At 44.1% G+C, this 24,797-nt stretch overlaps 1 protein-coding gene across 6 annotated transcripts in view; it reads left to right on the forward strand.

The window, feature by feature from the left end:
• AP1S2 (adaptor related protein complex 1 subunit sigma 2) overlaps nt 1-24,797 on the forward strand; it is a 172,404-nt gene that overhangs the window by 112,942 nt on the left and 34,665 nt on the right. For 4 of the 6 annotated variants that reach the window (XM_068270773.1, XM_068270776.1, XM_068270774.1 and 1 more), the window contains exon 5: nt 12,880-12,931. The exons of the other annotated variants lie outside the window; for them this stretch is intronic. In XM_068270773.1, coding sequence (XP_068126874.1) covers nt 12,880-12,931 — 52 coding nt within the window. The remainder of the gene's footprint in view (nt 1-12,879; nt 12,932-24,797) is intronic. 6 annotated transcript variants of the gene reach the window in all.

Here is a 24,797-nt window from a genome sequence, read left to right on the forward strand (position 1 = left end):
GCAGCAGCAACATCGTGTTATCAACGAGCACCTGCGGTGACGTGTGTTGACCCGAAGTCATGTAAGTCAATGGCACCGCAGATATTTTAACCACTTCTCCCTCCCCCGGGACGAGTAACTACGTCTTTGCAAAATGCCCTAACTATGTGCAGGGATGTAGCTACTACGTCCCTCCCCGCCGTGTGTTCCCGCTCGTGCACCCCCCCCCCCCCCCCCCCCCATGTGCTTGTTACCGCCGCCAGATCATTGAATGGAAACACCGTTCCTATTCATTGATCTAATGGAAGCCGCCGTCTATGAGACGGCATTGCCATTCACAAAGACTCATCACTTCCTCTTTGAATCACCTCCTCTTTCATAGTAATAATATGCATAAGGAAGTCAGCTGTGAGGACATCTTGTGGCCAAATAGTAAAATTACACCTACAGTTTTTTCAATAAAGTACCTATTTTTACCTTATTTTTTTACATTTTAACCACTTGAAGACCGTAGGCTTACAACCCCCCCCCCCCCCCCCCCCAGGTGACCAGGCTATTTTTTACAATTCAGGCTACTGCAGCTTTAAAGAGAGTCTGAAGCGAGAATAAATCTCGCTTCAGACCTCATAGATAGCAGGGGCATGTGTGCCCCTGCTAAACCGCCGCTATCTCGCCGCTAAACGGGGGTCCCTTCACCCCCAAATCCCCCTCCATGCAGCGCATCCCCTCTTCCTGGTTGGGGCAGGGCTAACCGCCGCAGCCCTGCCCCACGCGCGTCTGTCAGCGCGTATCTCCGCCTCTCCCCGCCCCTCTCAGTCTTCCTTCACTGAGAGGGGTGGGGGAGAGGCGGCGATGCGCCGCTGATACACGCGACTGGAGGCAGGGCTGCAGCCGTTAGCCCTGCCTCCATGAACGACCAAATTTACGACCAAGGTATGCGGGGGTGGGTTTGGGGGTGAAGGGACCCCCGTTTAGCGGCGCGATAGCGGCGGTTTAGCAGGGGCACACATGCCCCTGCTAACTATGAGCTCTGAAGCGAGATTTATTCTCGCTTCAGAGTCTCTTTAAGGGATAGCTGCAGGGCCATACAACTCAGCATGCAAGCGATTTGACCCCCCCGGTGGGCTCCGATCACTGCTGGCATGCATGTTTATTTTTTACTTGTTTGTATTTTTTTGTAGCCTTCCTGGCGGTAATACTGATCTGAGCTCTGATCTGAGAAAAATTAGCTATAAGCGGTAATCCCGAGCTCACGACATGGTAGGGAATTCCCTGCTCTTTTGAGTTTTTAGGAGTCCCGCCCGCGATCGGCGCTGTGCGGCGGGACTCCAGCCTGTCTGTCTGCAGCCTTCTCCGGCCGCCGGAATCCCGGAATGGGAACTGTGCTACCATATCCCTTCTCTTCCTCAGGGGCCAATCAGTGCGGCGGTGGTGGCGTGACATCACGGGACGAGACAACATTTTAACCACTTCTTGACAAAGGACATATATATGTGGCCAATGCACTACCAGTTTGTTACTAAATGTGACACGTAACGCTTTAACCATGACGAGTTGTAGAATACATTTTGGTGTGTCTAACAGCTTGGACCCCCGTCACATAAAAAATAGGTAGGGACAAACTCAATCAAAACATAAAAAAATCCTTTTCAAAATTGTGATCAAACTTGGGAAAATTGTAAGAAAACTACGAGACATGTGGTAACATTTTAACCGTGATTATTAGAATACAATTTAGACAGTTTTAGGGTTGAGGCCCATGTCTTGTGTATTCTTTTTAGTCACAAACTGAATCAAAAGCAATTACATTTTCACATTTTCTGTACCAAAATAAGAGACTTGTAAAATATAAAAGAAAAAAATATACATTGTTACCATAGGAACATGGCTTTTTAAATATGTATGCCATGAGGGTATATTACTATTATTTTTGCAAATAAGATCTTGTAATCATCGATAGTGTACAATGAGAAAGAAAAAATAAAGAACAGAAAGACACCTGTCTTTCCAAATACAATAATGTTACCATACATTGTGCTAGGAACAAAATCTAAATGTTTTAATAACCAGGATGACTAAGCAAATAAAATGTGTGGGTTTAACCTCTAGTTAGCACTGTTTATTGTAAAGCTATACTGAATGTAAATGGAGAAATAGTGTTTTTCTTCTATTGTTTTTCCTTATTTTCCTTTTAAAATTTAAAAGGTAATTACTAAACAAACTTATCACAAAAAAAAGCCTAACTTGTCCTGAAAAAAAACAATATATAGATCATTTAGGTGTGATAAGTAGTAATAAAATTATTGGTGAATGAATGGGCGCAGCGCTGATATGTGAAAGTTGCTCTCGTCCTGAAGTGATTAAAGTGGCCTGAAGATTCACAGAGGCCAGAAACAGAATGAGAGAGATGCATCCTGCATGTGTGTGTGTGTGTGTGTGTGTGTGTGTGTGTGTGTGTGTATGTATATATATATATATATATATATATATATATATATATATATATATATATATAATATATATAGTGTGTGTGTGTGTATGTATATATATATATATATATATATATATATATATATATATATATATATATATATATATATATATATATATATACACAGTGGAGGAAATAATTATTTGACCCCTCACTGATTTTGTAAGTTTGTCCAATGACAAAGAAATGAAAAGTCTCAGAACAGTATCATTTCAATGGTAGGTTTATTTTAACAGTGGCAGATAGCACATCAAAAGGAAAATCGAAAAAATAACCTTTTATAAAAGATAGCAACTGATTTGCATTTCATTGAGTGAAATAAGTTTTTGAACCCTCTAACAATAAAAGACTTAAAGTGAACCTTAAGTGTCCCCAAAAAAATGAGTTTTACTCACCTGGGGCTTACCTCAGCCCCCTGCAGCTGATCGGTGCCCACGACGAGTCGCTCTGATGCTCCGGGTCCCGCTGGCGGCCACTTCCGGTTTCGCCGTCAGGACCCGTCAGGCTGGGGAACGCGGCTGATACTACGCGTTCCCAGCCAAAATAGCACCCCTATGCGGCCATATGTCCGCATACGGGTGCCTATGCGGACATATGGCCGCATAGGGGTGCTATTTTGGCTGGGAACGCGTAGTATCAGCCGCGTTCCCCAGCCTGACGGGTCCTGACGGCGAAACCGGAAGTGGCCGCCAGCGGGACCCGGAGCATCAGAGCGACTCGTCGTGGGCACCGATCAGCTGCAGGGGGCTGAGGTAAGCCCCAGGTGAGTAAAACTCATTTTTTTTGGGACACTTAAGGTTCACTTTAATACTTAGTGGAAAAACCCTTGTTTGCAAGCACAGAGGTCAAACGTTTCTTGTAATTGATGACCAAGTTTGCACACATTTTAGGAGGAATGTTGGTCCACTCCTCTTTGCAGATCATCTCTAAATCCCTAAGGTTTCGAGGCTGTCTCTGTGCAACTCTGAGCTTGAGCTCCCTCCATAGGTTTTCTATTGGATTAAGGTCCGGAGACTGACTAGGCCACTCCATGACCTTAATGTGCTTCTTCTTGAGCCACTCCTTTGTTGCCTTTGCTGTATGTTTTGGGTCATTGTCGTGCTGGAACACCCATCCACGACCCATTTTCAGTTTCCTGGCAGAGGGAAGGAGGTTGTCGTTCAGGATTTCACGATACATGGCTCCGTCCATTTTCCCGTTAATGCGATTAAGTTGTCCTGTGCCCTTAGCAGAAAAACACCCCCAAAGCAAAATGTTTCCACCCCATGCTTGATGATGGGGACGGTGTTTTGGGGGTCATAGGCAGCATTTTTCTTCCTCCAAACACAGCGAGTTGAGTTAATGCCAAAGACCTCTATTTTGGTCTCATCAGACCACAGCACCTTCTCCCAGTCACTCACAGAATCATTTAGGTGTTCATTGGCAAACTTCAGATGGGCCTGCACATGTGCCTTCTTGAGCAGGGGGACCTTGCGAGCCCTGCAGGATTTTAATCCATTGCGGTGTAATGTGTTTCCAATGGTTTTCTTGGTGACTGTGGTCCCTGCTAATTTGAGGTCATTCACTAACTCCTCCCGTGTAGTTCTAGGATGCTTTTTCACCTTTCTCAGAACCATTGACACCCCACGAGGTGAGATCTTGCGTGGAGCCCCAGAGCGAGGTCGATTGATGGTCATTTTGTGCTCTTTCCATTTTCGAACAATCGCACCAACAGTTGTCACCTTCTTTCCCAGCTTCTTGCTAATGGTTTTGTAGCCCATTCTAGCCTTGTGCAGGTCTACAATTTTGTCTCTGACATCCTTGGACAGCTCTTTGGTTTTTCCCATGTTGGAGAGTTTGGAGTCTGCTTGATTGATTCTGTGGACAGGTGTCTTTTATACAGGTGACTAGTTAAAGGGAACCAGAGAGGATGAACTATACATACCTGGGGCTTCCTCCAGCCCCATACGCACGGATCGCTCCCACGCCGCCATCCTCCGCTGCCTGGATCCGCCACCACCGGGTCCCGTCATTGCCGCGAGTCGGCAAGTCGGCGGGCGGACGCGGCCAATTCTCCGCATCACAGGGTGCTCTCTCCATAGAGATACGCATGTGGCTGCTTACTGCGCAGCCGCATGCGTACATGTATGGAGGGAGCCCCTGTGATGCGGACAATTGGCCGCGTCCGCCGGAAGTGACGGGTCCGGTACCGGCGGATCCAGGAAGCTGAGGACGGCGGCGTGGGAGCGATTCAGGCTTATGGGGCTGGAAGAAGCCCCAGGTATGTATAAAATCTTTGCCCTTTTTCACCCCTCGTTCCTCTCTGGTTCTCTTTAAGACAGGTGTCCTTAATGAGGGTGACTAATTGAGTAGAAGTGTCTAACCACTCTGTGGGAGCCAGAACTCTTAATGGTTGGTAGGGGTTCAAAAACTTATTTCACTCAATGAAATGCAAATCAGTTGCTATCTTTTATTTAAGGTTTTTTTTTTTATTTTCCTTTTGATGTGCTATCTGCCACTGTTAAAATAAACCTACCATTGAAATTATACTGTTCTGAGACTTTTCATTTCTTTGTCATTGGACAAACTTACAAAATCAGTGAAGGGGTCAAATAATTATTTCCTCCACTGTGTGTATGTATATATATATATATATATATATATATATATATATATATATATATATATATATATATATATATATATATATATATATATATATATATATATATATATATATATATATTACGTGTATGTTCTTTTAAATAATGCACATTGCCTGGCAGTCCTGCTGATCCTCTGCCTCTCATACTTCTAGCCGTAGACCCTGAACAAGCATATGCAGGTCAGTTGTATCTGACAAAATTCTGGCAAGATTAGCTGCATGCTTGTTTCAGGTGTGATTTAGACCCTACTGACCAGAAAGAACAGCAGGGCTGCCAGGCAACTGGTATTGTTTAAAAGAAAATAAGTATGGCAGCTTCCATAGGTCTCACATCTCTGCTAACTTTTAGGACTAGGTTTACACTATGCCGGATTGCACCATGTAGGATGTGATGTGAATTTTATTAACTTTTCTTAAAAATACGTCCCTTTATCTGATAAGGATCTCGGGCATTGTTCTTGTCAATTTTAAGACCCCAATAACTTCATCAGTTCCTTATTAGGTTTATGTTTTAATACAATTTTCTGTAAGAGGATTGACACCGGAAGCCGCTTTGGTCTTGGAAGCGTAATTCTTTTAAGCTGAATTCCCTGGTGCAGGAGGCAGTAATGGCAAAATCAATAATGGAATTTTAAAAGAGCACTGAACACGTTTGTGATGACTTAATGGCTGACCTTTTAAGACGAGGCGGTAGGAGAGATGTTATTCATGAATGGTGATGTGTTGCAGACTTTTCTGCTAAAAGGACCCCCGTCCCCTTGTTTTCAGTGACAGTCGACTTGATGCCAACATTGACTCAAATGAAAATTGAGCACCTGAACCGGGCTCAATGATAAATGTAAAGTCTTCAATGTTTAATCAGAAAGTAGAATTGGAAAGGAAGAAATAAAAATGCTCTGTAGGCAAGTTATGCTCTTTATACACTGCAGAAACAACGCTAAAGGAAGAGGGGGGGGGGGGGGGGGGGGCACACAGAGCTTAGGGCTGGTTTGGATGGGGGGGGGGGGGGGTAGCAACTTTACTAGATTACAGGTGAGCAAGTGAGTAAAACTCTTTATACTTCCAATCCTTCTTTTGTTTTTTTATTTAAAGCGGAAGTGTAAATACTTTTTAAACACAGTGTTTCACTTACCTGGGGCTTCTGCCCCCAGCAGCTGTCCTGTCCCGCCCGAGCCTCCGTTCTCCCGCCAGCGTTCCGTACCTAGACTTCCAAGCACGATGCCAGCGCAGCCCTACCAAGCGTATCTTTTCTTCGCCTTCCCCTCTGCAATAGCAGGGGACGCGAACAAAGGATACGCGTGCCCCGCAGTGGCCCATTGGCTAAACCGAAATTAGCTGGCGGTGGGAGAATGGAGGCCCGGGCAGGACGACTGCTGGAGGCTTGCATAAGCCCCAGGTAAGTGAAACAATGTGTTTAAAAAGTATTTACAGTTCCGCTTTAAGACTTTACTTGTATTATTTAGCCCACTTCAGGTGCTCTTTAACCCTGTAGCAGCCAAATTAAGTAAAACTTTTATTCGGCTGCAGGCCCGAATTTTTCATGCTGTTGGGGAAATGTGCCTCCCCCAGCCAGGCTCGTCAGAGAGCGCTTTATAGTTACCTATCCGGATGGCTGAATCGGCTCCTCTCCTTCACATCGGTAGCAATGTAGCCCCAACATGTCTTCTCAGTTCCGATCACATGATATAAGGGAATCCAGGAGACCATGTCAGCATTACAGCGCCACCCAGTGTGGAAGAGGGTTGATGTAATAGTCTCTTCCATCTTTTCCATCACCCCTCGTCCACCACCAGGTGGCACTGTAACGCTGACGTGGGCTTCTGGATCCTAATCACATGTGCTATCATGTGATCGGGACCCAAAAAACATGTCGGAAGTTCAGATCCACTGGTGGAGAAAGAGAAGATGTCCAGAACAGATAACTATAACTGCTCTCTGCTCTAGGCAGCCAAACAAGATTTGTCTGCAGAGGTTTACAGTGCAGAGCAGTTTCAAACTAAAAATGTTGTTAGAAGCTGCTAGCAAGTTAAGGGTCCATTTATAAAAAGTGGCAGTCTTTTACTACAGGTCCCCATATTTAGAAAGAGGGCAATCTGCTTTGTTACGGTGGTGTTCGATGCTTTGGCCAATAATTGGATAGTCTCTTCGATTGGGAATGGTAAACTACAATTTGATATGTATGTTATGGCCAAAGCCAGAGGTCGCTCAAAGAATAAAGTTACGTTAAAACCAAGCACACCATTGTTTTTCTTGTGAAATTCCCAAATAAGTTGATGTGTCACATGACCCTCTTCCTATTGAAAAACACAAGTTGGGTTAAAAATGGCAGATTTCAAAATTGGCTACCATGGTCACCACCCATCTTGAAGTTTTCCCCATCACATATACTAATGTGCCACAAACAGGAAGTTAATATCACTAACCATTACCATTTTATTAAGGTGTATCCATATAAATGGCCCACCCTGTATAAATGAATATTGTAAAAAATTAGCAGTTTTATTAATTGCGTTCTTTTGACTACAGGTTCTCTTTAGATTCCGTTGCACCTGGTTATATGTTCCATAAAACCTCAGTGGTCCTAATCCATCAATGCAATGCTGTGAAATCTGGGGCACAGGTCTTTTTTGCCCCAGTTTTGTCTGAGCCGTCGTTATAAATAGGCAAGTGAGTTTCACTGCGTTCCCTCCTTCCTAAATCACAGTAATTGTGACATCATCAAGGCTTATAAAAATATCAAATCGCCATTGTCGTCGTTGGTGATTGTGAGCAGCCATGTCTTGGATAAAGTGGCAACAAAACGACTATTCTAAAGCTTTTTTTCTTTTTTATTCGAGCAAGAAATCCAATCTGAATTCCTAATATATAATCGATCAGGAGTGGTGGATTTGTTTGATCAATTAATCAATGAAAATTGAATGGTGTGTGGTAGATTGCCAATTTCTTGATATACAGTATATGGCCAAGTAATTTTCTCAGTTTTCAATCATTTTTCTTAATTGGGGAAAAAATTAAAAGTTTGTGGTACATGGGTCAGATTTTTCAAATGTTACAATCAATCACAAAAAGTGATTGCAATCCTTGAATTGAACGCCCCACCTACACGATACAATTTTTTGTGGGATTCGATCGGATCAAATTGGATTGATCGATTAAATCCGGCATGTCCGATCGGGATTCGATTCCATCGGTAGTGTGATCGATTTGCCATTGTTTTGCAATGGCATTCGACCACACTATCGAATCGAATCTCGATTGGACATGTTGGATTTAATCGATCAATCGAATTTGATCCGATCGAATCGCACAAAAAATTGTTTTAAAGATATTTTAAAAATTGTATCGTGTGGCTACCTTAAGTGAGTATTCTCCCGCATTCGCCGCAGAGTCCTAGTTGATGGGAGTTCCTCATACAGAACGCTATCGCTTTTTTTTTTTTTTTTTTTTTTTTTAATCCATGTGTATTATGAGAATGCAGAGTTATTCAAAAGGTATATTATCCAACGTGTAAATATTAGGAACAACAATGTCCTGGTTCTTAAAGGACATGTGACAAGTATGTATAGTGCCTAACACACAAATAACTAGGCTGTGTTCCTCTTTTTGCTTTCTCTACCTGATAGTGTTAAGGTATGAAAGTTAAGAGCGTGCTGCAGAGCCATACAACTTAGCACACATATGATTCCCCCCCCCCCCCCCCTTTTTTTTTCTGCCCACATAGGCCTAGTGCACACCAGAGCGGTTCTGCTGCGGTTTGCGATCCGCTTGCGGGTGCGGATCCGCTAGGGTAATGTATTTCAATGGGCTGGTGCACACCAGAGCAGGAGGTGTTTTTCAGAAACGCGTACTCCCGGGCTGCTGCAGATTTTGGATTGCGGATGCGTTTCTGCCTCAATGTTAAGTATAGGAAAAACGCAAACCGCTCTGAAAAACGGCACTTCAGAGCGGTTTGCCAGGCGTTTTTTGTTACAGTAGCTGTTCAGTAACAGCTTTACTGTAACAATACATGAAATCTACTACACCAAAACCGCTACACAAAACCGCAAAACGCTAGCTGAAACGCTGCAGAAAAAGAAGAAAAAGCGTTTCAAAATCTGCTAGCATTTTGTGGATCTGCTAGCGGTTTTTGGTGTGCACCAGGCCAAACAGAGCTTTCTGTTGGTGGGCTCTGATCGCTGTTGCAGCACATTTTTTTTATTTGTTTTTTTAATAAAATGTCTATTTTATTATTATTTTTGTATCCCTGATCCCCCCCACCCCCCTCACCCCTACCAGCCAATCACAGTGATCAGCACTCATAGGCATCTGAGCCTCCCCAGGGGACAGTCGAGTGACACGCCTGTCCCCAGTACAGCGCTGCCATAGATCGCAGCGCTGTACAATGTAAATAGACGGCGGTTTCGCCATCTAACATTCTAATAGCGGCGATAGACTGATGACAGAGCAGAGCTCAGCCACACAAGTAGGGATGCGCGCGCGTTCCCCTGCAAAACCCCACCCCAGGACTTGACGCCAAAGTCGAATAGATCAGCAGGACAGCCAGGCAACTGGTATTGTTTAAAGGACAACGGAGGTCCTGCTGTTTTGTTTGGCTGCAGTAGTGTCTGAATCACACCAGATACGAGCATGCATCTAATCTTGTCAGATCTGACAATAATGTCAAAAACGCCTGATCTGCTGCATGCTTGTTCAGGGGCTACGGCGAAAAGGATTAAAGGCAGAGGCTCATCAGGATAGCCAGGTAAATGGTAGTAGGAAATAAATATGGCAGCCTCCATATCACTCTCACCTCGGGTTCACTTTAAATACCCAGGTGCCCTAACTGCAATCAAAGTGAAATCTGAGCAGTGGCTAATGTCCGCCACGTTTCGCCCCTGATCTTCGCTCTTTGTACGGCTGAGTAATAAGCCCAAAGCGCCCGCCTTGTGATTGGCTGCACAACGGCATTCATTTGGCAGAAAATGAAATGTGTAATATAATGTTCCTGGGGCTGCCTCCACTGGGTAGTTTTGATCACTACAGCTGATTAATAATGTAAAAGAATTAATAGTGATTTATTTCTCTTTCCTTTTACCTATTACAGCATTTCTCAGCCAGACTTCTCTTTATTGCTGCCCCCTATAGAGAGTGATACAGTCTAAATTAAATTACATCCCAGGTCCGGGAGAGGCGGCGATCGTGCCAGGATTGCAGATGAGGCGGCGGGTTTCCCGAGATGCCGGTTCTCACGGAAGCAGAGGAATATTTACCCTGATATCGCTGTTTTCCTGACGTGCCTTTCATGGTTATCCGCGGCTAACTGGCGCGTTTGCCGCCATCCGCATAGACCAGTTTCTCCAGAGGCGACAATTTGTATCAGGATCTGAATCCTCTTTGGGTTTAATTATGAAACCTGTTCAGCCTGTAAGTGTTAGGGGGAACTCCGCACTGCTCAGAGCAGCCAATCGGATTGTTCGGTTTCCTGCACAAACAATAATGCTAGAGTTTGTTCCTGGGGGTAATACTACCTCCTCTGCACACATCCTGGGAGAGCAGAGACTAAAATATTGTCATCCTAATTAAAAAACATCTCGTTTAGAGAGGAACTGTAATGAAAGTAACGTAATTAATAAAACGGCTCATTTTTTTACAATATTCATTTATAGATTATGTAGTCAGTGTTTGCCCGTTGTAAAATATTTCCTCTCCCTCATTTACATTCTGAAATGTATCCCTGGTGGAGACAGCTTTAGTCCTGGCAGGTGATCTTACGGAATATTCGTTACTGAGAGTTCTAGGCACAGAGGGAGATGCTGCTTGCTTGGCAGTTGGAAAAAACTGATATTTCCCACAATGCAATGAGGTTCACAGACAGCAAATGGTCAGGACCATGGTCATGACATCACACTTTGGGAGGGGTTTCACCACAATATCAGCCATACAGAGCCCCCTGATGACCCGTTTGTGAAAAGGTAAAGATTTCTCATGGGGAAGGGGGTATCAGCTACTGACTGAGATGTTCAATCCTGGGTACAGTTTTTTTAAAGTTGAGATGCTAGAAAGTTGAGATGTTAGATCAGATAAATGCATCCAATGAAATAAATGTAATCTTCTTTGTTCGCTATGTAAATTTTTACCATCGTTTACGGTAACTGCTTCAGGCAGCTTGCGGTAGATACACAATTTCCAGGTTCTATAACGACCTTTAGGCCGATGTCACACTTGCTCCCGCGATTTCTTTCCATGGGATTTTGGAGCTTACATCGCCCTCTGATTGGATTTTTCCATCCACGATTTTCTGAGTTCGTTTATTTTCTGTTTTGCTTTAAAAACCTGTGCTTTTTCTGGGGGTGGGGGGGGGGGGGGGGAAGGGAAGTGGAAGGCCATCTAATTTTTCAAGTAAGAAGAAAATGTGGAAGGGGAACAAAAACAAATGCATAAAAAAATAGCAATTCCCTAGCTGGCCATTAACTTCCATGACGATCGCAATGGTGCGTGTTTTGCCACAAAAAGCGTGCAATTCTAGCATGTGTGACCCCTGCTTTTCAGTGTTTGCCTAATGTGCAATATGAAAGCAATGGCCTCAATTCTGCTAGGGTTATCAAACAAATTACCTCATGTACAGTAATTTACCTCATGAGGTAATGACATTTTGCAATGTTGGTAAGTTTGTCATGTTTTACCTCATGAGGTAAATTATGAGGTAATTCATGAGGTAATTTGCATTAATTTTACCGAAAATAACTATTCTCATGGAAATTAGGGGGCATGTTGGCACATAATTTACTGATCAGTGTAAGACCTGCCTGTACCTGGAGGTAAAGTCATTTTGCAGTTTTTAGTGGAGTTCCTATTGCTGTTTTAGTGACGTCCCTATTCAGGCTGTGTAATAGAAAAGAATAGTAGAAATAAAACTTCAAATACTTAATGGATTTTTTTTAATAATGGATGCCTATAAATATACTTTTCATAGGTTGCTACATAAGCAAATACACCTTCCCCCTCAAAAAAAAAAAAAAATCTTCCAAAGACTATCGTAACTTATGAAAGACTTATGAAAGACAATTAAAGACTACTATTATTTATTTGCTGCAGGCTTACTGCTGAAATATCTCATGTTTTACCTCACTCTATGCATTTACCTCATGTTCGGAAATAAAGAAAAAACTTTCAGAATTGCTAAAAAACAGAGGAAAATACCTCATGAGGTATTTTACCTACAAAAAAATATTTACCTCACATAGATATTAAAAGCGGACCCGCACTCAGATACGCAACAGCATAATAACTTTTAAAGAAAAACATTTATTACAGCTTGCAGAACTCCTGCAATAAATCCATAGTGTGTCTACTTAGACATACGGTTAACAAATTAGCTGTGTTTGCCAAGGGTTGCTGATCTTCTTTGCTGACACAGCTGAGAGATCAAATTACACTTGTGATTACTTACATATGAGGGGGGATTAGGCTCATTTCTCTCTGTTTTCCTTCTGTCCTGTGCAAGAGTTCAGGTCCTGGAGTTGGACAGCCCTGATCTAAATACATCAGAGCAGAAAAGACACTAGCACATACAGACGTTTGTGTGGCTATTGGCTGCATTCTTCCGCTGCCTGCCGGGGGCTTCCCCCCAGTGTTTTTGTATCATCAGCGGTGGCTGCCTGGGCAGTGGCACATCCCCAGCATGGCTGCATTTGGGCTCAGAAACAAGTTTAATTTAAAAAAAAAACTTTATTTTTTTCCTTCATATTCCAGTGAAACATTTGTCCACTTTACATGTCTTCTCCAGGTTTGTCTGCTCTGCCGAGGAGCAGGAAGAGCTGTAGACTATGGTGGTGGAGGTATGCCGCACTGACCAGTACTTCCTTCCTGCCCTCCATTTCCTCAGTAGCCATGGCAACACCTGCCCTCCATTTGCTCAGTAGCCATCAATAGGGATGGCAACACTTAGAAGATCTCATGGAGAAGCATGTGATCAGTTTGATCAGCTGATAGATTTCTAAGGTTCTGATTTGCTGTGATGACTTCCTAGTTTAACACCTGATCATGACCAGCAAATCAGAGCCTTACAAATCTTATCAGCTGATCACATGCCTAAGTTCTCCTAAGCATCGCCATCCCTAGCCATCAGTTGCCAAACATATCAATACCTTCTAAAGGGGGCCATACACTAGGCGACCAACCAACCAATCGACCGTCCAATTTGATTATTATAATCGAATTGGATGAAAATTGGTGCTGCCAAGTGCATGCTCGACCGACAAAGCGACCAATTTCGGGACAGAAATTTTTCGCACGGTCGATCGCGCATTTTGGAAAATGTCGGGACGAGGTTGGTTGGTCGCAGCGCGGCGGTACGGCAGCCGAATTGCAAACGAGCGACGAGACGACGAAACCCCTGCCGCAATGTATAATTGTATGTAGTGTAGTGCCTTTATACATTACCTGTCCGGTGTCGGCCTCCACGCGGTTTCCGTCCATCTCGCCGGGTTCCACATACACGCTGGCGGCGCTCTGACGTCACGAAGGCGCATAGCGGGTGACATCAGACGCTATGCGCCGGTAGCGTGTATGTGGCTTACCCGGCGAGATGGATAGATGGACCCGGCGAGCTGCTACAGGACAGGTAATGTATACATGCACTACATTACACGCATTTGTACATTTTGGGGGCAGCGGCGGATGGCGTCAGCGGCTCAGCCGATTCCCTGATGATTTCATGCTTAAATCGGACCGGAATTGGCCTGTAGTGTATGGGTAGATTCTATTAGACAAATTTATCTCTAATCAGATTCGATTGGAGATGCATTTCTCTTGGTCGAATCTGCCCATATTCGTTGTAATGTATGGCCACCTTTAGGCATTGCTCACAAAATGGGCCTTATTCAGTTCACCTTTTCTCCTAGAACATAATTTTTCATCTTGTGTTTAAAATAACCTTTTAGCACTCTGCAAGAAAAATACTGTCACAATTTTATGAGTATTTTCTGAAGGCTTAAAGAGAACCTGAGGCAGCATATTGAAATCCTAGTAGGACCCAGAGGCATGTCGTGTGCATAATGACATGCCTCTGGGTCATTGTATCGCCGCTGCCAGCCCCCCTGCTCTGTTCTGCACCCCCTTAAAAGATCGCCAGGCTAACGACAATCTGCTTGTCGCTAGCTGACTTTATTTATGTGAGGCTGTCAGTCAGGCTCGTAGCATCTGCCCCTTGATAACGTGCTCCCCCCACCGCTCTCCGCCTCTCTGTGCTTCCTCCAATAGGAAGCCAAGCCGCGATCCAGGAAGTCGCGGCTTGGCTTGCTATTGGAGGAAGCACAGAGAGGGGGGGAGCACGTTATCGAGGGGCAGATGCTACGAGGCTGACTGACAGCCTCACATAAATAAAGTCAGCTAGCGACAAGCAGATTGTCGCTAACCTGGCGATCTTTTAAGGAGGTGAAGCGCAGGGGGAGCCGGCAACGGTGATACAATGACCCAGAGGCATGTCATTATGCACACGACATGCCTCTGGGTCCTATTAGGATTTCAGTATGCCGCCTCGGGTTCTCTTTAAAGCGAGTCTGAAAGGGGAACTGAAGAGAGAGTTATATGGAGGCTGCCATGTTTATTTGCTTCTAAGCAATACCAGTTGCCTGGCAGCCCTGCTGATCCTCTGCCTCTAATACTATTAGCCATAGCCCCTGAACAAGCATGCAGCAGATCAGGTGTTTCAGACTTTAAAGTCAGATCTGACAAGACTAGCTGCATGCTTGTTTCTGGTGTTATTCAGATACTACTGCAGAGAAATAGACCAGCAGGGCTGCCAGGCAACTGGTATTGATTAAAAGGAAATAAATATGGCAGCCTCCGTATACCTCTTACTTCAGTTCCCCTTGAAGTGTAAATAAAAAAAAAAGATACCTAAGGTGAGGGAAGGCTCTAGGTCCTATAAATCCCTCCCGTTCCACCTACGGTACCCCGTTTTCCACCGCTGTGTCCCCCGTTAGCAGTATTGACCGACGGGTTGGAGAATTCTCTCTCTTCCGCTGCGGGAGGCTTCGGCAGGGAGGTACGTGCTCACACGTGTGCAGTACGGAGAAGCCCGTGTTCTGGAGCACTCGGCCTCTTGAAGACTGCCGGAAGCCTCCTGCAGCGGAATAGAGAGCAGTCTCCAACACATGGATCGGAGACTGCTAACTGGGGACACAGCGGTAGAACGAGGGGACCGTAGGAGGAACAGGAAGACTCTAGGTGGTGAGTATCTGTTGTTGTTTTTTTTGTTTTGTTTTGTTTTGTTTTGTTTTTACACTTCAGACTCCCTTTGAAAAGCATTTTATTTATAAAGTGAAAGTATCACCTTGGAGAAAAAGTGCATTGGATAGAGCCTTGCATTGCGCATTATGTATAACACTGACGCCGGCATCCAGTGCATTTCATTGGTTATATTGTATGCGATGCAAACCGCTGTTATTTGTTTCTTTCTCCACTTTAGTGATTGTGTGATGCCGTGGCACTTGTCCATCATATTGTCACAGTGTGAGCAAGTCCTTAGGGACAGGCAGTGGAAGGCCAGGCCTGACAGGTCCTTTATATATACTACATAGTCATGTCACTGACTGTCCTCAGAGGAGCTCACAATCTAATCTCTCCCATAGTCCTAGTCTTAATGTCCCATTATATTATTATTATGTATTTACTAGTTAAAAGGCATGCCCTTTGAAAAACTGGCCATGATACCCTCCCCCTCACAGCACGAGCATGTTCGCGATCCGAGCGCACACAGCGCATGTCTGCTTGCGCCCATCCTGTCCGAAGTCCGTCCATGTGGCGCACATGCATCAGGCACGACGCACGGTCGCAGCAACAGGGTAGTTATTATATCACAGGTGATATTGGCAGATCGACCATGAGGCAGATCTCTCTCTAATCGAATCGAATCTGATCGGAGAGAGATCTGTTGCCACCGCAGGCCGATTCCAGATCAATTTAATGCTGAAATCGATCCGGAATCGGCCTTGTGACGCTGGCTCCTGCTCGAAGCGGTCCCCCAATGTTCAGTGTGCCGCCCCTCCCCCCCACACCCTATCCCATATTCTTCTCACTTCAGGGCTGGAACCCACTAGAGGCATTTTTTTTTGAGCTTTTAGGGAGGTTTTCAAAACGCTAGCGATTTCCCTAAACGCTCGGCTAATGTTAATGGATGGGCCGAATTCCACTGGAGTGATTGCGATTACCAAAATCGCTATCGCAAGACATGCAGCATTTTGGCGGCGTTAGCGTTTGTGTTTCTGCAATGTAAAGTATATAAACGCTGGCGTAATCACTCATGAATCGCTATACAGAGCGATTGGCTAGCATTTTTACATTACTGCACACTGTAAAAAAAAAATGTAAATTAATTGAAAGGACCAATCAGAATTAAAAATGCTAATCGCAAATCGCTACATAACCGCTGGCAAAAAAGGCTTCAAACACTTTTTAAAATCGCGACCAAAATTGCCAGAAAACGCTCATGAAAACGCTTACAGAATGCTCATTAAAAACGCTAGCGATTCCGATTAGCGATAGCGCTTTGTAGTGGGTTCCAGGCCTCAGGTGTGCTTTAAAGAGAATCTGAAGCGAGAATAAATCTCACTGATTCTCTTATATATAGCAGGGGCATGTTTGCTAAAACGCCGCTATAGTGTCGCTGAACGTGGGTCCCTTACCCCCCAATTCCCCTCCGTGCAGCGCGGGGATCACTTCCTGGTGAGGCAGGGCTAATGGCTATAGCCCTGCCTCTCAGCGCGTCTGTCAGCGCTGATCGCCGCCTCTCCCCGCCCCTCTGTCTGCCTTCACTGAGAGGGGCGGGGAGAGGCGGAGATCCGCCGCCTGATAGACGTGCTGAGAGGCAGAGCTACAGCCAATTAGCTCTGCCTCCAGCAGCAGCAAAATCCACGACCAAGTTGGTCGTGGATTTTGCAGGGGGGGGATTTGGAGGGGTAAGGGACCTCCCGTTCAGCGGCGGTATAGCGGCGTTTTAGCAGGGGCAAACATGCCCCTGCTATATATAACAGAATCAGTGAGATTTATTCTCGCTTCAGATTCTCTTTAAAGCCGCTGTAATCAAGACTTTGATTGATAGGTTGCTAAATCCTAACACTTTATCATTTTTTTGTTCTGAAACAAATTCATTATGATTCCTGTCATGTCGTCCTAAAGAGATTAAAAACACAAATGTTCTGGCGATAAACCTTTCCTCAAATAGTCCCTGTGAAACAATTTGGGCTTAAGCAGCGTAGAAGACGCAATGTTTGGTTAACCCGTCCCTTGTGTCTAGCTGAGCCCTGCTGTGTATTCTGTACTGAAACTGTATTATCCATCTACAATGCCTGCGTATTTTACTGGCATCTCTGAGATAAAACATACTGCGGGTTGTGTTTTTTCCCTCCTTCCGTTTTTGTTTTCTTACACAACATGCGGCAAGCAGATGAAGTCGTATCATTTATCACTACAATCCCCTGTAAGGTTCTGCACGATGTGACTGTATAAATGGGAAATACATTGACTGAACCTCAAGAGTGTATATTTCAGTGCCTGCCAGAATCTACTGGGGGAGGCTGGGCATACAACGGAAGGATGTTCAAAGAGGAACTGTAACCAAGGATTGCACTTCATCCCAATCAGTAGCTGATACCCCCGCCTTTCCCATGAGAAATCTTTACCTTTTCTCAAATAGGTCATCGGAGGGCTCTGTATGGCTGATATTGTGGTGAAACCCCTCCCTCAGTGTGATGTCATGACCATGGTCCTGACAGTTTGCGGTCTGTGAACCTTGTTGCATCGTGAGAAATGACGGCTGTTTCCAACCAAGCAGCATTTCCCTCTGTGCATAGAACTCTCAGGCCTCTTTCACATTAGCCAACGCGTGCAGGAGCCGTTCTCCTGCACGCGTTGATGGCCTGCGGCGTGTCGGCGGTGCGACGCAACCAGCGGCGGTAGCTATTAACTAACTCGACGGGAAAACGCCGGCTCCCGGCGGTTCAATGCACCTGGGTACGTTGAACCGCAACGATGCACTGAAACACAGCGTCAGGTGTGACAGGTAAAATGAAACTCTATGGACTTTCATTTAACCTTGGTTAACGCAAAGTATCAACTTTGCGTTGAAACGCAGGGAAAGGGCTCTGGTGTAAAACAGCCCTGAGTAACGAACATTCCGTACAGATCACCTGGCAGCACTAAAGATGTCACCACCAGTGATCCATTTTAGAATGTAAATTAGGGAGAGGGAAGATTTTACACTGTGCAAACACTGACTAAATATTTGTTCTTTTTCTTTTATTGTAAAGTGGATTTGTAATGAAAAACGTTATGGATAAAATTGCTTTTTTTTTTTTAAACATTAATTTATAAATTAATATTGAAAAAAAATAAACTGTTTCATTTATTAAATTATTTCCACTGCAGTTCCTCCTTTAAATAACAATAAAAAAATCTTCTAGGACAGTGTTTCCAAACATGTTATTGGGATGTACCTTTTCAAACCCTGTACTCGCCAAGTACCCCCTAGTATAGATAACATTATCATTAGTACCCCTTGACAAATATACCATTAATTATAGTACATAAGTGGTTCTTAACAATTTCCGAGCATTTTATTATTGCTTTTTATTAGCTAAAATACTAAGTTGGTGTTGTTTAAATAAGATTTATCATTGTCTAAAACTCTAAATGTGTTATTTTTGGTTAAGTATATCAAGCCCGAGTACCCCCTGGAACCATCAGAAGTACCCCTTGGGGTACGTGTACCACACGTTGAGAGCCTAGGTTCTAGGATATATGGCAACTCAGGGGTTAAATAAATCAGTCACATGTTGTGCTGGTGAAGGTTGTTTGATCCTGGGGATAAAAACGTATAAGCCTATTTGCCAGCTATTTTAATCCTGCAACTCCTGACGTGTTGGAGATTAAAAAAAAAATATTTAAAGGGCCTCAGTCAATCCTCCCCCAATTGTCACATGAGCCTTTTTCAAAGTACACCTTGTTACAGGAAACGTTTCCAGTCTGAATATACAGCTTCTGTACAGATGGAGGGAGAGCGTTCTTATGGCTACTTTATTTTTCACCAAATCTATGAGAACAGATCTTTCTCTGCTTTGTCTGTACAGGAATTATTTAATTACAAGACAGTCTGATCATTTGTCCTGCAACCGCTGTTGCTATCAATTATGTACATGGTTCAGATGTGCCAAAGTAGAATGATTAAAAACAGTGGTAATAATAGGTAAAGTTAAACTTATCTCCTCTCTGAACAAAACTCTCATAGATTCCAACACGTTTCTTGGGACTAGGTCCTTGCTTCGTCAGGCATATAAAGAGAGTACAATCTCCAATGTGCTGTAGTGGAGCCTAGTGCCTCAGTTAGCTTCAGTGAAGTGTAAATATGCCTTCATGTGACATTAGATCAGTATTTTACTGTTTTATATTCTTTTTTTTTTTTGTTGAATTTTCGAGCAAAAGTTTAATTTTTGAGGTTCATACCACTTTAACCTCCCTGGCGGTATGATTATTTCTGGATTTTAGGGCCTAAAATCAGTGAATTTTTTTCACACGCTTTAAGGGCGATAGCCCTGCACTTACCTTCCTGGGATCCAGCGTGGCAATTCTCCCTCTTTCCTCCGGGTGGTGCTGTACCCCTATAGTGACATTGCAGGCTCTGCATAGACCTCCCGGCGGCTGCCCCAAGTCAGGCTCAGGATTACCACTTCAGCTACTTTTTTCAACCCCGAGCCTGACTCGGGGTTACAGCCAGGAAGATTAATTTACCTGACCCGAGACAAAGCTACCTGAGGTAATCGCAGAGATGTATTCATGCTGGATCCACGTACCTCTTGGTGTTATCCATTCCTCGCCTTGTTTCGCCTTGTCCCCATAATCGCTTCTTGAAAATTTTGATAATTGGTCAAAGGTACGTTGTCAGACAGGAAGGGGCGGGCTTACAGTGGTTAGCTCCTCTCACCCTCCTATTCTCACCTCTTTGCATGCAAGCCAGAGTTATTTGCACCTGATTGACCATCACTGCATTACCTACAGGAGCAGTGAGTACACATAATTATGGGAGGAGTATTACTGATGGTGAGATCTCGTTATCCACATTTATTTAAACGGTGGTGGGAAAACAGCTCACTATGACATATATTCACATCTGTGGGGGGCTTATATGGCTAGCAGATGTTTTAGCACAATTATGTCTTGTACACATGCTGGGGAATAGTAACCGCATATCGTAGCATGCAGTCAATTATTCAGGAAACCCACTTTTATGGTAATTATACGTGGTCCCTGACTCACGAACGACCCGCCCATTCAAACTGCATGAATTCTGTGGATACAAGTCCATTTTTTTTTCAAATGAGACTTGTAGTTTTTGAGAAAACTTGTATAAGCAGGTACAGAAGGCAGAGGTGACACAGGGGGACACTGGAGGCACAGGGGGCCACAGAGGAGGTACAGGGGACAGAGATGGCACAGTGTTCCAACTTAAAGGGCAACTGAAGTGAGAAGACTATGGAGGCTACCATGTTTATTTCCTTTTAAACAATACCAGTTGCCTGGCAGCCCTGTTGGTCTGTTTGCCTGCAGAAGTGTCTGAATAAAGGTGGCCACACAACATACAATTTTTTAAATATCTGTTCAATTTATGAATTGCAATCAATTTTTCTGACTGTAACATTTCAAAAATATGACCAATGTACCACACACACATGTTCAATTTTTTCCTCAATTATGATAACAATGATTGGAAACTCAGAGAAAATTGCTAGGGTGTGTATATTAATAAATTGACAATCTAACACACACCATACAATCTTTAGTAGAAATTAAAGAGAAATATCTGGCGATTCCGGATCGATTTAAATCGAAAAAAACGGGAAATCCGATCGGACTTTTCAGTCGAATGAAAAAGCTTTCGATTTTTTTCGCGATACGATTGTTTTTATCGAATTACTGTAAAATCGGATCATTTTGCTGTATCGTGTGTGGCCACCTTAACACCAGAAACAAGCGTGCAGCTAATCTGGCAGATCTGACAATAATGTCAGAAACTCCTGATCTGCTGCATGCTTGTTCAGGGGCTATGGCTAATAGTATTTGTGGCAGAGTATCAGCAGGGCTGCCAGGCAACTGGTATTTCTAAAATGAAAATACACATGGCAGCCTCCATATACTTCTCTCTTCAGTTGTCCTTTAAGAAAAGATTCAGGTTAAGAACGAACCTACAATATATCTGTACATTGGCATGTAGTCCTGCCCTCCCAGTGATGTCACAGCCTAGGCTGATTAGCTATGCAGAGTTCTCTTCCAACCCCCCTCCCCCCCCCCCTTCCCAAGCATTCTGGAAGGCCAAAATTCATTTCTACTAGCTTTAGATCTCCCAGTAAATGAACATTCCACAGAGATCACCTGCCAGTACTAAAGATGTGGCCACATGTGGTAGATTTTTTAATGTAAATCGGGGAGAGGAAAGATTTTTCAATGGGCAAACACTGACTAAATCATTTATAAGTGAATATTGTAAAAAATAAATCAATAAATAGCAATGTTATTCATTATGTTACAGTTCCTCTTTAAACACAGTCAAGGAATCTAGCATGGGTACAGCAGCACCCGCCCCCTTGGTGGGTCAGTGTGGCTCAGAGCATTGTTCTCCAGACTCACATCGCCCCCTCTGCGACACTCCTCATGTGCTGCTCTGTTGGCCCCGCCTGCCCTGCATAGTAACACCTGCTGGGTAACAGGCCTCAAATGCATGTATGAGGCTGCAGAGCTGACACTCATACATCTATTGGACCTGGGAATATGTGTGAGTTTTCATATAAAGTTTATGAACTAATGGATCTTCTGCTATGCTTGATAAATAAAGAGGAAATGTAACTAAGAATTGAACTTCATCTCAATCATCTGATACCCCCTTTACCGTGAGAAATATTTTCCTTTTCACAAACAGATCATCAGGGGGCTCTGTATGGATGATATTGTGGTGAAACCCCTCCCACAGTGTGATGTCAGGACCATGGCCCTGACAGCAACAGTGGAAAAAGTTATGCGATCATAATTGCCAGATGGTTCTGGTTTGATTTTAACGCCTCCAGGTTTGGAGCTGTTTTGATTGGGTGTGGCAAGGGGTTAGGGGCAGCATGACAGAAGGCTCTAAAGGTTATTTTCGCTACAGTTCCTCTTAAAGCAGAGCTGAAGAGATTAAAAAAAAAAGTTTCACTTACCTGGGGCTTCTGCCAGCCCCCTGCAGCCGTCCTGTGCCATCCTGGAACAATCATCCGTTTGCCCGCTGCGGTTCACTTTTGTTTACGTCAACTTGTAAGTCGACGCCCACTGCGCATGCGTGGCCCTGGCCGCATGCATCCCCTTATGCACTCCCGTGGCCTGGAAAATTTCTACTGCGCCTGAGCAGTATGCTCCCGGCGACGGGAAGCGTGAATGAGGACGTGCGTGGCCAGGGCCGCGCAGTGGACAGTGACTGCCAGAGGCAAAAGTGAGCCGTGGCGGGGTAACAGAGAATCATTCGGTTACTTCGCAGCCACAGGTCGGCTGCAGGGGGCTGGCAGAAGCCAGAGGTAAGAGAAACTTTTATTTTTTATTTTTTTTAAATCTCTTCAGGCCCACTTTAAAGAGAATCTGTACTGTAAAATTCTTACAATAAAAAACATACCATTCTATTTATTATGTTCTCCTTGGCCCCTCTGTGCTGTTTCTGCCACTCCCTGCTGCAATCCTAACTTGTAATTGCCAGTTGTATGCAGTGTTTACAAACAAAAGACATAGCAAGTAATAGGCTGAGAGTAGCTCAGTGTGTGAGTCATACAGAGTGTGCAGGGGGCCTGGAGAGGGTGTGTATAGCTTCTATCCAATCACAAGCAGCACAGCACATTCCAGCCTGACTGCCTCAGCCCGACAGACCCGACAGTGGAGAGAAGATTAGATCATATAACAGAGATAATACAGCCACTGTGCAACTAGGAAAGGCTGCAGTAAGACAGAGCACATTAGAACAGGTATAGGAACTTATAGGATAGAAGAAATAAGACTCAAAATTATGTTACAGACTAGTCCACTTTAAGTTACGGGAATACCGGGTATTTTTTCACCATAATAGTGACCCATGTTTTGAGTTCTATAAAATGCAATGATAAACTGAAGAAGAATTCCACAGAAAAGACCACCACCATCATACCACAAGTCTTTATCTTTGTATGTATGACTGCCAAAAGTCATTAAAGCGGACCTGAACTCAGAACTTCCTCTCCGCTCTAAAAGATACGCAACAGCATAATAACCTTTACAGAAAAACATTTCTTTGTTACAACTGATACAAAGCCTGCAATAAATCTGCAGTGTCTACTTCCTGCTTTCCTGGAAGCAAGCATAGGGTTAACATCCTGTGTTCACAAATTAACTGCTCTGACAAGGCAGTTAGCCGACACAGCTGAGAGATCACATTACAACTTGTAATTAGTCACAGATGAGAGGGAATTAGGCAGGCTAAACTCTCTAAATACATACAGGGGGCATTACTCTCTGTTTTCCTTGTGTCCCGTGCAAGAGTTAAGGTCCACTGTAAAGTGAACCTCCGGACTAAAAATCTACTCATCAGCACTGAAAAAGCTTGGTGTTTCTTTAACAGTTTCACAGCATCAGAACTTTGTTTTTCTTACCAAAGCCTAATTTTTAGCTGCATTTTTAGCTAAGCTCCACCCATCAAAGAAAAAAAAACCCGGGCTTTTTTCCCTGATGCTGTGCAGAGCATGATGTGATTTCCTATGTTGTTAATCACATTGCCTAGCAACTCAGAAAGGTGCCCAGGACACAGGACAGTTGGAACAGTGTCTCATGCTCCCTGTAACTTCCTTTCAACCAAAAAGATGGCTGCCCCCATGAAATCAAACATTTGCCTGTTCTTTTTAAACAGTGTGGGTAAGAGATTATATTACCTATCTATGTTAATTAACATAACTAATGTAACTTAATGACGGTATGTTTGTTTAGGCTGGAGTTCCTCTTTAAAGCCACATTTATACATGTGTGTTTGGCCCATTTCTCAGCGGTGATGCCGCAGCCCTCAGGCCAGATCTGTCTGCATCTGTCTCCAGCGTCCAGCTCATTTGTACAATTTTCATCAGCTGAACATCAGATTCAGCCATCTTTGCATTAAACTTCAATTAACATCAACCCGGCAGACTCGGTCTGACAAAACCAGATTTAAATGCAGCCGTTTCCTGCATGGCCTCACATATCTGTTTCCTGCTGGCACTTCACACTTCCTGGCAGCCAGGGCTCTGTCACCGCTTGCTGGACGAAAACATGTTACTACAAGTGTGTCTTCAGGACAACTGACCTGAGAGGGATATGGAGGCCATTGTTATTTCCTGGCCTCCCACTGATCTCTGTGGCTGCAGTAGTGTCTGAGTCACACACCCGCAACAAGCATTCTGCAAATTCAAACTTACTGCCTACAATAATGGACATTGGAAGCTCTCGAGGGCCACGTTCAATGGCAAGGAGGGCCGCATTCGGCCCGCGGCCCTGAGTTTGACACCTGTGCTCTACAGCTTAAAGTATTAAATGCAGCCTCCATATCCCTGTCACATCAGGTGACTGCATATACAGCCTGCAGGTGTTCATGGAAATCTATATTATCGTGTTAACATTAAAGGACAACTGTAGTGA

The sequence above is a fragment of the Hyperolius riggenbachi genome, chromosome 2 (assembly GCF_040937935.1).
Source record: "Hyperolius riggenbachi isolate aHypRig1 chromosome 2, aHypRig1.pri, whole genome shotgun sequence".
Classification (NCBI taxonomy): Eukaryota; Metazoa; Chordata; class Amphibia; order Anura; family Hyperoliidae; genus Hyperolius; species Hyperolius riggenbachi.